At 40.8% G+C, this 17124-nt stretch overlaps 1 protein-coding gene across 1 annotated transcript; it reads right to left on the bottom strand.

Annotated features, from left to right (window-relative positions):
• Positions 1-3075: 3075 nt before the first annotated feature.
• hoxc11a (homeobox C11a) lies at positions 3076-7662 on the bottom strand. Its single transcript, XM_050065370.1, has 2 exons — positions 6820-7662; positions 3076-5458 (listed from the first exon to the last, which is right to left on the bottom strand). Exons 1-2 carry the CDS (start codon positions 7541-7543, stop codon positions 5226-5228), a joined length of 957 nt encoding a protein of 318 aa, XP_049921327.1. The 5' UTR covers positions 7544-7662; the 3' UTR covers positions 3076-5225.
• Between the last annotated feature and the right edge of the window lie 9462 nt (positions 7663-17124).

The raw sequence follows: 17124 nt of genomic DNA, 5'->3' as shown, positions 1-17124 counted from the left end.
GGAGTGTACTTGTTGAGATTTAACACACCTAACGGAATCAAAGAATAAGTACTGCACATGTGGCAGTCAGTAGTGTGATTTCACATACTGAACAATGTGTAAAAAACTTGCATTATGATGCCACAGATTTAAAAACACGAGTTTGTGATTTGACATTATCATAAAATGGAGATTATTGTTGCACAGAATATTAGCAGATCTGAGCTATAGTCATGCACAATGGTGTCGTACACACAATATTGTCACAGAGAAGTGAGAGTAGCAAACAGGTACTGAAAAGAAACACACCTTGCTGCTGCAGGCCCAAGAGAGGGCAATTAAAGAATATATAATAGAACTGAATGGGCGTATTAGCCCTGCATTTGTACATAATGAGTATAAACAACAAAGCGTTTATTCACAAATGGAGGAAAGCTTCCACTAAGCATGCATGCCTTTCTGCTTTCATCACAAATTACGCACTGTGTTGCTATTTGTTGTTTATCCAGGTCTACTTCTCTCATGGAAACACGAATGCAACCTTGTTTTCCCAAAAGACATTCCTACACATTTGGTGATTTTCTGTCTGCAGATGTTGACATCCTACTGTGTCGTTTAGTCAGGTTTGCAGAGAGGATAGTTTTCCATGCAAAATCTGAGGGTATTTTTTCTAACATGTGTACATGCTGTATTTTTTTGAGTGCAATAAACCTTAAAGAATTTCCTCACACACACACTACTCGCCAACGTGTAACCTACCCTGGCCTACACACACATTCACACACACACACGGAATTGACGACGACTTTATTTTACCTGGTCTTTACACTTGTCTGAACCACAGCCAGCACTTTCGCCACTAAATTGTCGTCCAATTGATTGCAACCCCTGCAGCCTGTTATTATATTGCAAACAGGTATGAGTGTTGAATGCTGCGGGACAGAAGACATGGTAGCGGGTTTCCTTATTGCACTAATCAGGAGCCACTGGGGCGACACAACTAATTTGCTCCTGGCAGCCACTTTGAAATATCTTTCCAGTTTGGACGTGAGGAGGTTCTGCTTTGTGTCCTCTTTCATGCTGCTGTCCACTCCATGCGCAACTGCAAATTTATGGTGCCAGAATCATGTAAGTTCTTAATTAAAAAGCAGAGTGGTAACCGCCATCAAAGTGCAGCAGTATTGCATTATTACCACCGACGACCACACCAAACACACACACACACACACACACCAGCCGCCATATCTAAGTTAAAACTTTCAATAAATTATAGTCACACCAAGCTTGGTGGCAACAATAAATAAATATCACAGTGCATATGCGCTAATGTAATTTCAAGCGTTTTGAGAGTTATTTGGTTGCAGCAATAGCAAGAGCTCGTTTTACAGCGTCGAACTGTTTTATGGCCCTATAGAACAGGATAGGTGCTGAGATGTGAGTAGTACACTGTAGTATAAAACCATTCAATAGCCTATAACCCCTTGATTAGTATGTGCAGAGAGGGAAAAAGGAGTACCCCCACATTTACCTCCCAATTAAATACACAATAACAATTTACAAATTACAACTGATGAAGTTTCCTTAAATTCGCAAGAAAATATTAGGAAATATTAGAAAAAAAGTACCGGAAAAAATCCCTATTTAATTGCAACCTTGTGTGGATTTTTTAAAATGTAATATACTTTTTAGTATTTCGTCAAACTGTCTTATATTTCTTTCCCAAGTTGTTAATTTTATTGCCAAGCAAAAAATGTATTTCGTTTTTATGTTATTTAGTAATACGCATGCAGTAGTTCCTTATGTTGCCATACTATTTTAGTCAGGTTTATAGGTCCATTGGAATAATCGTACAACTTTCAATATAAACACACACTCCTCCCTGGACTCTAAAAGCAAATATTATTTCTTTATAGCCTAGTTATATTCAAAAAATAAAAGAAAAGTCTTATTGATAGTTTACAGCATCGGATCAAAACACTGAGATTCCTTAAAATAATTTCACAGATTTTATGGAGCTGAATTAATCAATATTTCCTTTTTACATTTTAATAGCACCGGGCTATATTTGCTCCCTCCTGGCTCGCCCTCATCTACATAAAACACACCGCCATTTTCCTTCACCACACAACACCCAAGTGCACAAGGCAGACTGAGACATGGCAGGAGATGCATTCCAGCATGAGTGGACTGCACTCCTGTCACACAGCACATCACGCAGAGGATGTATCCACGACTAATAATACTACTCTGATGTCACCGAGGCATCCATCTCAGGAAACGTTTTCAAGATCCCGTTGAGGAAACAAAACAGTGCAGAGGCCGGGAGACTCCTGGCCCCCGTGTGGCTGACAGACAACACTTGCAGGGAGCCTCTGCAGCCTCTCTCCGTTAGTGACGTTGTGTGTTGGAGAACCCTACAAATTACCCACGTCACCGTCCCAGGGCCAAGGTTGGTGGGTGTGGCGAGAGAGGGGCTCCTATAGCCTTGATCTCCGCTAGTGTGCATCGCCTTTCTTTTGTCAGAACGGCCCCCTGTCCTTCCTGATATTGCACTGACATATGCAGATAGAGCCTGCTCTCAAATCATGTAGTAAAAACCTGCCTGGTCATTCATTAATGCATGCGCAAAGAAGTGTGTATCACGTGCAGGTTATACAACCAGGACGCATTTTCCTCTATTTTTTCTTTTCTGTCTTTGCATTAAAATAATTTAACCACTCACCAAAACCTTCACCAACATTCACAAAAACGAGCCTGACCTGAAGTAAACACTCAGAAGTAAATAGAGAAGCATGCAGTAGTCAGCATTTTAAAACCTCTTTGATCCACGCACAGCAGCTTGAGCAAGAGCACATCTAAAGTCTGGAATCAAAGGATGGACTGACTCACAGACTCACACACCCACGCACGCACAAACCGTCATGTTTGCAGTCAACAGAACCACCCATTACGACAAGCACACTGCGACAGCCACACACCAACATGTTGTGTGTTTTTTTTTTCTTGAGAGAATACAAATATAGTTTATACCAACATGTTTTAAAACGTCTCATGCGTGAAAACGTATACATTTTACAAGGACAATAAAGTGTATTTACTGGGCGTGCTAAAGCTGGCAAAGTTACCTGCTGTAGTTTAATGCGAGGGGTCAAAGTTGGTCTCTGTACACATTCCATTTTCTGTTCCCACTCACTCCCATTGGCTCACTCCGCCGCTGCACACATTTCCGGGCTAAAGGGGCTCCTTGATTCCACTTTATTGCAGCGGGTTAAAGGTGAAGGCCTTGACATTATTGAAGTTCAAAGACTACATTTAATTATAAATTGTAGTTAATGCACACGTGCAATCATCATGCGCATATGTTGGGGAACACACATACGAAATACACATGCGCGCAATACAAAGCAACACACACACACACGCACTCACACACACATTTGGAAATAAAAGAACATGCCAATTATGATTTCCTTTCCCCTAACTATCTCTTGTTATAACTCCTAACACGAGGTCCAATTAGTCAACAGTCATTTATTCCTAACTGATGTGTTGAAATAGGCTGAGGTTTAGGGCTAAACTCGGACAAATAGACTATTATTTCAAATGCTTGGCTGAGTCTGAGCTGCACAACATTAGAATCCCACTGGGGCCAAATCTTAAAAAATAAAATCATTTAAATTAACCTTACACAAGGGGAAAATCTCTGCACTGGCAAGGGCTGGATTTGCTGCGGTTTTCCAATATTCAGATTAGAAGAATGGCGGTCATGACGGTTGTGTGCAGAGGGGGTTGGGGTTTGGTTTGACGTTACAGACTACACAGACCGAGTTCATGTCGAAACCTCTTGGCAAGTCTTTTCCCCCCACTTCGGACATCCAGGCTTGCTTGTTTACTATTTACTGCGGAAGTGAACGCCATTCCCCCCGAACAGACGGTGCAATTAAGAGAAAAAAATAGCCATTTAGTGCCTCTGTCTTTATGGCAGTGTCTAGACTACAAGAGTGGCGATTCCATTTAGTGGGCACTAAAAAGGTTATCATTCCACTCTCTTTCTCTACATTTCTAAGATCTGAGCTCTATCTTCGTTTAACACGCTTTGCAACAATTTAAAACATGATCTTCCAGAGTGGTGTCACCTTAAAATAGCCGAAAATCTGACAAGTGTAGGCCCGCCGACACTATTCTTCAGTTTCACAGCCTCCACCAAGCCTACCACAGCAAATGTCTGCGTCATCATGAACTAGTCATTAACACAAGTTAAAAGTGTGCTAATGTTGTGTGTGCAGGCCAACAGATTTAGGTAATACACACATTTATGAGCTAGTTCCAAAAAGGCTCCGAGTCAAGAGCGAGCAAAACGCAGCACACATTGCGCGCTGAGGAATAAAAGCACATCATTCATGGTAGTTGTGATAATGATAGCACAAAAAGCACAAAGTCGTTTTGTTTTTTGCCTATACGTTTTTGTTTATTTCATATGTATTATATTAATGATACACAGGCCAACAATCTGCTCCTCCTCTCTGGAATCCAAAGCACCAATGTTTATAAGCAAATAATTTAACGAGTGTTGGCGTTAAAGCTGTTAAAGTTGTATGGGCAGTGTACTGAAAAATAGCAGCAGGGATAGGGGAAAGGAAATTCAACATATACGCCTATTTACAGTCACGAATGCACATTTGCATAGGCTACTCTGTACAGGGGGGGATATATACTTTCACAGATTGGACGTCACAGTTCTCAATGGCGGAAAAAATGTAGCCAGGAGATTTGCTATAAGTTGTTCATACTCTGGTCGAGAAATAATTAGATAATGATATGCTATATACAAAGACCAGAGGGACGGGGAAGAGCTAAAAGTTGTCTGCGCAATAAGGATTCAAACTGTTTGTTACATTTGATATTTTAACAACAAACATGTCTATATGAACAATAGAATAAACACAATGGAGAATCGTGATAAATAGAGACATATTCAAGAACAGCATAGGTATAAATGATTATTCTAACCATGTAGGCCTTTCTGGGGACCAGCTAGAAATTCACCGCCGCCCGTGGGGCAATAAGAAAATGGCGACTTTATCCCATGCAGGCCTATTACTCCCACTGTCCACTTTAACATTGCACTGTTGGTGATATGGGCTCCTTTTAGAAAATGGTTATGCCCAGGATTACAATTCAATGAGATAAGAGTAGGCCTTAATGTCACCGAACCAAAGGCTGTGACACCTTTTTTCTGCTCCTGCTCACAATAGGGGGTTTCCAGAGAAGTACTGGAGGCGATCTCTGCTCAGCTTCTTCTCTTTCATTCTTCTATTCTGAAACCAAATTTTAACCTGGCGGTCGGTGAGGTTTAACATTCGGGAGAGCTGAAGCCTTTTCTCTTTGTTGATGTAAACGTTAAAGAAGAATTCCCTCTCCAGCTCCCGAATCTGAAACTTGGAATATGGACACCTCTTCTTCCTTGTGCGAGGAGTACCTGGAGAATAAAAATATAAATAAATACATTTTAAATAAAATAAAATAAAAATAGCAAAACGTCACATTAATTAACAGCAATTATAATATATACAAAGAGGAAGAAATGGATGCTTCAGTGCTGGGGTGAGCGCAGACTCAACAAATGCTGAGAAGTTTCAGTAGCATTAGTAATGATAACATTTCAGTCAACATTCATCAAGCAAAGTGGCTGAGGCTATCAGATAAACCGGCCATAAAGAGTGTTAAATATCCGAATCGCTTGGAGGAAATAATATCAACTTACAGCCTCTAAGTACGTGTTTATCTGTTACAAATATACAACAACAAAAGTATTTCGCCGCATTATGTGCGTCACATTCCTCTGGAGCTAAACTAACAATTTACACAATCTTTTGGCAGTGACTTGAAATGCATGGCCCATGTTTGCAGTGGCCTATGCAGACCTCTGTGGCCCTATAACTTCTTATCAAACAGGTGACTGGGGAAATAGATTTTTTTTTATTGTTTTCTGTGTGTAAGAGAGGCAGCCTCAGTTAGCTTGCATCTGCAGCCTTGCTGGGCTAATGCAATACAGGAGGCTAAACACAAGTGTGTGGCTGCACTAAGAGCCATTTAGACACTTTATAACAAGCTTTATTTCCTTTAGAGCTGGTTATTCAAGTTAATAGTAGTGCCAGCTTGTATGCAAATCAGCAGCAGAGGTGGAATGCAAAGGGAAATGGAAGTGGACTAATGTTTTTTTTTTTCCCAGCGGCTACTCAGGAAATAGCATAAATTGCAGACCTATGCATTCTCCTCATATATGGAGGAGCCAAAACACTCGATTCTCCAGCTCTGATGCATTTACTGCCTGCTTGTAAATGCAGGAAACGGGTCTAATCTGCCATTAGATAGCTAGATAGGCAGCTGGACAGTCAGCTAGATAGAGAGGAGCGGATTTTAACCGTAAAGTGTGTAATACTCTGTGCAGCATGTCTTTTGCGGGCAAACCCAGTGCTAAAAGAAAATTCACAAGACGCCAAAAGCAATGTTCTGCCCAATTGGTTTTTACTCACGACAGCCCAACGAGAAAATCCCTTAAAATGCCCAACGCAAGTTCATGATCAAAGTTAACATTTGTCACAATAGCTCTCTCTTAAAAATTTCACAGACTCTCACCGTACAGGCGTCTTTGTATAACATCCCCTTTTTTTCAAAGCGCTTTCCCATCGTAAAAATTCTTCTCGTTGCAAGAAAGAGCTTTGTAGGGTTATAATAAAATCCTTTGAATGCTTATAAAACTCCACATAAAATCTGACCGACAAAACACCGGGCTAGTCCCCTTAACCTTCCCCCATTTTACAGCGTCGGTATACCTACTCGAGTGGCTGCTCTTGCTGGCGGTGCCGTCCTTGGTTGTTGCGGAGGAAGAAGTGCATGAGCCTGAATTTGTATGTTCCTCCTCATCTTCTGGGTCTTTTTCCTGCTCCGGGGCTCCGGGTACAGAGGCTGTGGACTGCTGCTGCTGTTGCTGCTGCTGGGAGTCGCTTTCCAGCTTTCCCCCCTCGCCCTTTTGTAAACAATTGTCTGACTGATTGTCCGTGCTGCTGCAGTATGCGGTCTCAAAAAAGCGATCGAAACCTTGCGGGAGGACGTTGTTTTTCCCCACGCCGGAGTAAAAACCTGTGGAGGGGTGATTGGAGCCCGGATGGGTGTGATGGTGATGGTGGTGGCTGTACACACTCTCGTTCTTCATAAGCATTTCTGTCATGGTGGATGGTGGAAGACAGTCCCTATGCACCAGATCCTCTCCCGAGTAGCACGATGCATAATTGCTTCTGTGGTGCCATTTACTAGCAGGGTCCAAGCCGTATGAAACTTCCCGTACCGGCTGTACTTGAGACAGATTTGTGGAATAAGGGTAGCTGATTTGCCGGGACGGGGCCTGTGGAAGAAACGAGGAGACGGCAGAAAACTCGGGGACGTAGTAGGTGCAGCTGGGGAGGTAGATGTTGGACGCGCAGCCCGTCCTGTCCCCAAACTCGGATGTCCGGTCTTTGCGCGTCTGGGAGCAGAAGTTGCCCAGATTCACCGAGTTAAACATCTTTCTCTCTCTCGTACTCCGTACTATAGATAGATGTTTTGGATACGAGCTGCAGCAGAAGGGGAAAATTTGGGAAGGCGAGATGACGCGCAATCCGTCTAAGTCGCCCCGCAGACACGTGATCGAAAGTAGATATTGTCATATATCAATTTGGAAGAGTTGGATGTGTAGGAGTGGTTGGCTTTAGGTAAGATCGAGGAGGTTCAAACGAATAATTTTCGAACACCACAGGCGCACTAAGAAAACTAGTAACAGATTCCTGTTTGCTGGCTTATGACAATTAGAAAGATATGTGCTGTGTGTGTTTATGTTTATGGGCTGCTGGTAGGTTAGCTAAACAGCTACAGCTCCTTAAACAGGCATGGCACAAACTGCAGAGTGAACTCAGTGACATGCATTTCATAGTATTATGGAATTTTACAGGTAAGAATTATTACTATTATTAAATTATGAATCTGTAATGTTATTATTATTAAATAAGAATCAGTATCCACACCAGAAACTAGTGAAGTACAGTCAGTTTTAATATTTTAGTCACAGAATGAGGAATTATTCTCACTGACACTGTTACACACAGGGAAAAAAAATCTGCATTCAGAAAGTAGGATGTGTCAGCAGTCGCTGTGAATGTCGCCCAAATGAGGTATAAACCTGTTAAAAAGCAATCCCACGAGCCTGATCACCGTTTCCCTACTTAAAAAAAGCTTTATCAAATAACAATGGGTGACTCGTTTTCTCCTACAAATCTCTCAGACTCCACAGGACATTTTTTACACTGTGGTCTGTGAATATGCAGGAGATCTTTTTTTTATAAGGCTTATATTACTTTTTGATCTCGTTTTATTCTTTAACAATGCACACACGAGTCTGCTGCACACATGGTTATTAAAGAGATGTGAGGATGAGCCGGGCTTATCTATTTCAAATTATGCAACTTATCAATTCGTCACCCATTTTATTTCTTTTTTTTTTCCCCTTTCTTTCACCAACTGAAAAACCTTGCTACACTACACCAGCGGTGGACGGCTATAATTATGTTGTAAAATGAAGTTGAACCAACGGTTAGGCAATGTAGGATACACAGCATGCATGGATACTGTGCAAGCAAGAGTAATCGGCCCACTCTCATTATTCCCTTTGACTTTGGATCATGACAGAGTCCATGGAGGACAACTGCGCAATTCCAGAGCCAAGTTCCTGAGTTCCTGCAGGAGCACTACCAGTAAAGCCCTGGGACCTTGCATCTCTCCTGCAGTGGGAAAATGTGCCCTGATGGCATAAACACAAACTCTGCAAAAGCGCAATTACTCCTCTCAAATTGCTGAATTCAGCTTTATTCAGTAGGCACTTGGTTATCACCGCAATGTGTGAGCCTCTTACTCTGAAAATATTCAGAGTGATATGTAGGAGCATAACGTCCCTTTGGACTCACTAGTCGATCAAAATTAAATCTTTTTGTTTGCAGCGTTTGTCTATAAGCTTCAAAGCACAGCAACAATTAGTCTTCTTGTAAACGGCTACTTATAGGCCACTAAGACTGTGCCTATTGACCAAGCAGCATGAATGTATCCGATGTTTCTCTCTAAAATTAAATAAGTCCCAGATGATGTTCCAAGCTGCTGTGATCATTTTATTTTCCACCAGAATGTCGAAATTTATCTGTGTGTGACTGTTAAAAAGATAGACATGTCCTCTGGACTTTTTTTTCAAATAAAATGTAATAAATGGATGATTTGGAGAAAAGATGCGCCTGCGTGTTCTTTCCTGCGTCATTGTAAACTTTTAATTATACTGTTGAGGGCCATCCTCGACTCTTTATAGACTAACTGATACTATCACAAGGTGAAATTAATATGATGGCCCATTGTTTATGATTATAGGCTACTTCCTAAATGTTGCAATAGACTTTTGAATTATTATCCAATAGTCCAATAACACTATCGCTCCATTACAATCACTTATAGGACACCTGTGTTGTTTAAAAATAATGGAAAACAAAGTTTGTGTCTTTGGTGATTTCCAACAGCAAGGAGAACAACAAGCAACATCATAAGACCTCAGCATTGGAAAATGAGAGTCCACTGCAGGCGTATTTGTGGAAAAGGTGGCACTGGCATTAGCTTGTTTACTACCCCTACAGACAAAAGGTTGTCTCACATGATGCATCCTGCATCCAAGTACAAAGAAAGCAGACAGCTGTCCAGACACAGCACTTGAATTTGACCACTAAAATCCTCTCTACGTCCACCATAAAACTCCGAATGGCTGTAGTAACGCTAAATCCCTTTGTTCTATAGAAAACCATAAACCTTGAGAATGAGAGGAATTTGGATTTCAGCAACTAGATATTCCGCAACTTAAAAAAAAAACAACACAGTGCGCTGAATTTTCACACCATAACGCATTTTATGCAACTTGGTTTTGGGTATCCATTTCAGAAAATGTGCAATTTAGACCGTCAATAACGCAACAAAAGCCTCAAATTCTGTGTATTGGCATTTTCTGTATAAGGCTTAACATCTCAGTCGAATTAATCGAAATAAGAGAGGCTGTGACTGTGACGAATGGTACGAAAAAAAACAAGACTGATGAAGTGAATATGTGTCCTGTGACGAACAGCTATCACTCTAATTTTTGTGAGATGAACAACCGCAGCAAGGGAAATATTTGTACAAACATTCTGGCCTGTGGCCTGCATGAACACATGCTCGACACATGCTGCAGCATCAGTGTTGTGCAGTTGCAGAACAATAATAATAATAATTCGCACATCAAAATGTCATTTCCTATTTTAATAGTATAAATATATAGTGCACTGTGTAGTTAAAAAGATAAAACGCGGGGCTCAACTATGAAGTTGAATTCCTAAAAAACTGAGAAGCCGCCATACTAATTGGTCCACAACGACGGCTCTTAAATGTATCCGTATGTCAATATTACTCTGATCATAATATTATCTGTTGAATTAAAAATGTCCCATAACAATAAATAAAAACTTTTCTTTCAGCAGGCAATAACAGAACCAAGGCAGACAGTCCAAAACAATATTGTCAAACCATTTCCTCATCATAATCATTCCAATGATGCGTATTAGCGCGGTATAAATAAGTAATGTGAGGGTATGAATAAGTGATGCACTAATAAAATCAAAAGTTAGGGCTGCTTATCAAGACGACTGAAAAATGCCAAAGAGTAGTTTAAAAGACTGCACAGTACACAGGAGGAATTAAGGCGTTTAAACGAATGGGGAATAGTCCTTCTGGCTGCGGTGTTTGTCATAATGTGACAAAATATGACCGGTCAATGTCCATCACTTGGCAATATCCGCCTTTCCGGGGGTTATACACCGGCTATTCTCGCCTTTGTGCGCTCACACCATCAGTGAAAAAATAAGGTTTACCATGTGCTAATTTTCCTGGATGCACTCACAGCAGCTGATATTCTGCTAGCAGTAGGACCCAGGAAAGTTTGATTTGGTTGCACCAAATGAGCAGGCTAAGTGTATGCAGAGGTGCGCGCAAAAAGGGGTTGTATATGAGTCCTGTGTTTGTTCAGTCTTATAAGGACAAATACAATCATAAACACTATTTTAAATATATGTTCCAGCTATTCTGAGTCATAGTCGAAATGTTCTGCTGAGTGTGAGAGAGGAGCTGCTCTAAACATTTGCCAGTCTTTGCTTAAATATCACTGTTGGAGCACTAACTTTACGACTGTGTCTGTGGAATTTAAGCTATGTATTGCTACCTAGCACCATAATTACAATGGTTAACCTAGGTGTCAACCTCTTGTTAAGAACAAGTCTCAGTTCAAAAATGGCGCTCCTAAATATTGCAGTGTTTTGGCTCTGCGTCGATAAATCCTGTGCCAAAGGATACAACACACTCACCACACACATACACACACACACACACACACACGCGCAGACAGACAGACACACACACAATGGGCGCAGTTCACCAAGACACTGCTGCACAGTTAGCTGAAGTCAAGGCTAAATGTGGGAAGCCTGTGTAATCATATTACTGTCCCCTCATGGCCTAGATAAGTTTAATTGGATGTAAGTCGGGCAGTTAAACTTGGCTGTATGAGCTGCGAACAGTTTCAAGCAACACTAAAGAGCCTTGTTTTTTTTTTTTACTGAGGTCTCAGTGAATGCACCTAGCGTGAAGCGTTTGTGGTGGCAACAATAGCTTACGAGATAAGGATGTGTGTTGCTGTTACATTTAGAGCAATCTCCAGAGTGTATTTCTCTTTCAACCACTAGGACATAAAGCTTTCACAACAATGTGTTAACTTTTTTTATTAGAAGTATTAAATGATTTCACATCTCGAGAAATCGCCCAATAGTGACTGCTGCCTGCAGCTCCTATGTGTTATTCAGATGTCCTGGAAATGCCTGGCAAACCAGGGAGCAGAGGGAGAGTGAATACACAATCCTATCTATTTTTGAACAAATCTAGATAAGTGAAAAGTGAGCTTTTGTTTGATATTTTGCTGGAGGGGCTCTTGGTTCCACGGCTGATGTCACTCTACAAACGTCAAAATAAAGCGCATTTATGTGCAGAAAGCACTTGGGGCTATGGCCTGTCACATGCGGATAGTCTAAAAAAAAGATATTTTCAGACCTCCATTAGCTGCACAGTTAATCATCTAAAATATCTGAATCACCTTATAAAATCAGCGGGGATAATATGGCCAGCGTTTGAAAACAATTCAGGGTTGACTAACTGTCCAATTAATACGTTTTCTGAAATTACGCACAAGACGGCACAAAATTACGCACAGACTGCGGACCATGACGCAATGGGTTGTTTTGGAATTTGCTGATTTACAGACTATGCACTTGGTGTGGTGACAATAACAAAATGATAACAAATGTTGAGTTTTATAATATTTTTACATAACCTGCTTATGTGCAATAATATTCTGAATTTTTGTCAGACACAAACGTTTCACTTGATGGTTTTTTTTCATTATTTGGTTAAAGCTCGTCTGTGTTGTAAGAAATATTCTGCATTGTGCGTGCAGGGGGGGGCAATCAGGTGACAAATGGAATAAGTGCCTATAATTGCATATAATTTATTTGTTAATAAGTCTCCAATTAGTGCGAATTCATCCTGCATTTAGAACATTTGCTGTAATGGGGGCGAAGCGCGCACTAGGTTGGCTCTTTTTGCACCGTCGGGACAAAATGCATTATTTAAGTTTGCGCTGGCCTTGCACACGAGCGCTTCAGTATGTGGACCCAAAATAGAAGCTCTGAGCTTTACGCTACCGACTCAGATATCGTTGAAATGCCTGCTCAAACACTTAGTCCTACTGTTTGCTTTGCCGTCTGAGCTGCAGATTTTCCAAACTCTTCCTCAGAGCCAGGCCTTTAAACACATACTGAACATAAAAATATTGATATTCTTATAGAAAACAAAAAAGGTCCAGGCTACAGTGCATGTGCACGGAACCGATACTGGACAAACTTGAACAGGTGACACATAATTTTCCATCTTGTATAAAAATTGTGAGCGCTTTGAGCAGGCACTGCCGGTTGTGCAGCTCTGTGCTGCATACTTGACCTTCAGCGTCGGCCTGGAGAGGATAGCCCACCACCAAAATACAACACATTAAATAAGAATGCCCCATAGGCAGCAAAAAAGAGAGGAATCAAACGATTCATTCAAAACGTTTAAAATACCTGATTAAAAGCTGAGATTAGATATTGCTGTGTAAATATTACTGAGCAAGTTATTTATTCAGGCGCTGACAAATGTCGTATATATTCTTTAGAATCTTACTGTGCTGTCACAAGATTTCAAATATACCAAATTAAAAATGGCAATGATGCGTCAATAAGCTATACAAGACCAACAAAATGAAACCGCTACTGATGTGCAACCGCGGCCTCAGTCACTGTCAATACTAATATGTGTTTCTCCCTTCTTTCCATCAGAGACAACTGGTGTAAGAGGAATCCGGCTATTCCGAGGCAGCAATGAAACCTTCACACCCCGCATTAAGGGGTTGTTTGACGTGCGATGCTATTGAAAAACAAATTGATAAGACAGTACATTTCAGAAAAATGGAGCTCATAGAGAACTCATTTCATATCATGTCAAAATCAATATATAACACTTCTGAAAGGAGTGAAACGATATGGATCTTTCATGTTAAGCATTCTGCCTATCCTCTCTTTCTCTATCATATTAACACTCTCCTTCAAAACACACACTCTCTCACTCACACACACACGCCACGCACTCTCCCGCACGTCCACACCCCCCCCACACACACACTTTAGCAGGAATAACATTGCTTTCTATTTCTCCAGCCAGCTTCGTACCATAAACGGCAGAGGGGTGGCGGGGGACGTAGACCACATGCCACACAAGTTCTCTGCGAAGGGCACTGTGAAGCTCACTGACCTTTGGGACGCTGAGACAGGCCGCCATAAACAGATTTAGCCAGTCTCAAAGTCAAAAGTGCTCAGGAGCAGTGAAAGACCTATTGTAAAGACCTGCAAAGCCAGCTGAGATTTCATCCTGTTTTACAATCCAAATATCGTGAGGTTTTCCGCCATGGTTTCTTTTGTGGTTATTTTGATTCCCAGTGAATTAAACTATACATAATAACTGAAATACAGACAAGACAAACAAGTGTAAACTGATATTGGCTGTCATGCAGTGATCATTTTTAGCTTCTGGATAGAAGGGATGGCAGGTAAAGACGAGGTCCAGTGTTTAGTGTTTTCTCGGACGTGAAAGCTCTCAAAACGTTTCCAACATAAGATTGTCACAAGCAAAAGCAAAATATAGGACAGCAATACCCAAAGGAAATAGGATACACATAAAAGTCACGCGTAACATCAGCAGATAAGTCTGGTTTGAAGTTCAAGTTAAAACTACATGTTCAGATATCCGTTGAGCAGACTGCCATGTTACTCAGTCCAAATAATCCCACCGTTTTACACAGGAATCGCCTAACTAGCCTGTAAAAGCTCAAACCACCTTTTGCATCATTTAATCTTGGTAGCAAGCGCGATTCATGCTGTGCTCAATGTTGTGAGCTGTTGGGATGCTTACACTGGCTCTCTAGCTGTCAAAATACATTTGTATTAACACATTCTGCCGCTGTGAATTCAAGTTTACACTTTCCTCGTTTAACTGAATGCTAATCTACTATAATATATCCATATTAAAAATCATGGATCCTGGTTAATATCTGTTCTCTCCCGCTCTCTATTCCATATCTCTCACTCTCCTTTCCATTTGCGCATTTTTACAAGCACAAAAGCGTATAAAACTACAAATATAAATAATTGAATCTAATTAAGTTATTGCATTTGTTGATGTTTATATTTCATCAGCGCGTGCACGTACAAGGTTTGTTGTAGCCTGTTACAGTTTTTAGACAATATTTGGAACACAAATGACCTTGAGGATTTTCTTTTACAAATAATGGTTGAGGTGCTGCAGGACAGTCAGCAGCGTCATGGTGCATTTTGCATCTATTATTCTCCTCTAAGCCATTTAACAAGGCAACACACAAACATAAGACTAGTTTTTATCTCCTTTCATGGTCAACAGCGCGTTTGATAGGCTAAAAAAGATTGGAGCTGTTATGAATGATGTCCTCTGGATGATCAAATTCAACACACGCAATTTAAGATCTCAGTATTATTTCATAGGCTTTGTTATTATCATATCGCGGCAAATACTTGGGTACACTTACTGGTTGTGCTTTGCATCAGCCTGGCGCCACTTGAAAACTAATGCACTGTGTATTTCCTTGGATGAAAACATACACGGACATATGAATGCTGTCGTCAGTGCGTAAAAGGGTGCATATCAAAACATTACGCTTGTATTTCTCTTGTTATACGGAGGAAATGATTCAAATTCAGACGCATGTATCTCCCCTGATATATATGATCATATTCTAGGTGGGTATTCAATAGGAATGACTCTTCAAACCACCTTTAATCACATGCGTAAATGTGCATGGAGAGCATTTTTCCAAAACATAAAACCAGTGGATGCCACATATTTATATCTAGTCTCATTTTGACTGGACATATACTGTATATTCACAAACAAATTTAGTAAATTACATGATGTGCATAATATTTACATATGAAACCAGCATATTATCATTAATATTATTTTTGATATCTGCAAAATGACGCATTGTGCCCGATCTAATAGCAGCGCGTCCAGGCGGCCCTCTTCTTTCATGGAGGTTATTACAGCTCTTATATTCATCTTATACATGTACTATATATAAAATACTCAAAATACTCAAGGAACCTTCATGCGTTATGTTGACGGATACATAAGCAGGGTATTTTTGGGAAAGTGGAGCAAAGTAATCAGGCAGAAATATCAGAAGCGTCTGTCAGCATCATTACAGTATGGCTATGAGATACAAGAAGCAACACTCAGCGCCATTAATGTTTCTTGTCTCACTGAATCTTATATCTTAATTGATAAACAGACAAACGGCTTAATACAGCATATAAGAAGACTGTGTCTAGTAAAGAGCTCACGTCATCTTACTTGTGTGTATTTGTGTTGTGATCATGCACAGACCAGCTCAGGAAGGCCGGTTGCAGCAGCGGCCGTTCACAGTTCACTGAAAAGCCAACATCTGATCTCAACATTGAGACAGTACAGTTTCCAGTGGGCCTGCTTTCAACTGACTGAGACTGGAAGCTGCTGGGGACAGACGCATTTATGCTTCCTTTGCTGGCTGAAAGGAAAACACTGCACAGCCCTGCATTGCTTTACACTTCATTGCCAGTAGGGAGAGCTTTGTGGATTTTAGATATGGGTTTATCATCAAACCGCCGTCGTTTGTAAAGATGTAGAAAGCCTGTCTATCTGATCTGTGTGCATGTATTCATAAACCACGTTTTTATGTGTTATTATCACGCATTTAAATCTCCTAATGCAAACCAGAAGATACAGGATGCACAGCCAGACCAAGAGGCTTGAGTATATGGAGCACTGGGGTGTAACCCTATTACTGCTTTACAGAGCTATTGCGTGTTTAGCTGCGCCGTTATAGGCTTGTAGCATACCGGTGACATTGATTAGGTCGAACTTGAAGGGAAAGCCCAGGGAAAAAATGTGAAAATTGTTTTTTTTTTGCTTACACTAATGCAGTTGTTGTATAGTTGTGATAGTAATCCAGGCTGCTGTGAAATAATATTCAATGCAAGATGGGGTTTGACACATGCATCTGGCCGCCATTTTGCATGGAAAGCTGTCATAGCCACCTATAGCCATACCTTTGCATGTGAGCGGCCACAGTAAAACAAGGCCAACCTGTGTGGGCTCCTATTGATTATAGTTCACAGCATGTACAATTATGTGCCAACAAAACACCCCCTCAAATACTTCCAAATGTCCCATTAATGCTCATTTCACTGCGTTGGCCACATGTATTTTTTTTAAAACTGTTGTTACAGGTCACGTCTAATAAAATAATCCCACCAGTCAGCGCTCAGAAAAAAAGGCTGATTTTAAAGCACAACATTGAGAGAGGCAACCCTAAAGACAGACTGAGGTAACACCAATAAACGTTTC

Source organism: Epinephelus moara, chromosome 16 (genome assembly GCF_006386435.1).
Source record: "Epinephelus moara isolate mb chromosome 16, YSFRI_EMoa_1.0, whole genome shotgun sequence".
NCBI lineage: Eukaryota > Metazoa > Chordata > Actinopteri > Perciformes > Serranidae > Epinephelus > Epinephelus moara.
The sequence above is the reverse complement of the archived record's forward strand: the minus strand, read 5'-3'. Positions and strand labels throughout refer to the sequence as shown.

What these genes read in the sequence shown, in the direction of transcription:
- hoxc11a (XM_050065370.1), bottom strand. Translation starts at nt 7,543, where the DNA reads ATGTTTAACTCGGTGAATCTGGGCAACTTCTGCTCCCAGACGCGCAAA. An exon ending in CAGCAAGAGCAGCCACTCGA is followed by an intron (nt 5,459 to 6,819) that starts GTAGGTATACCG and finishes TTTATTCTCCAG; the next exon opens with GTACTCCTCGCACAAGGAAG.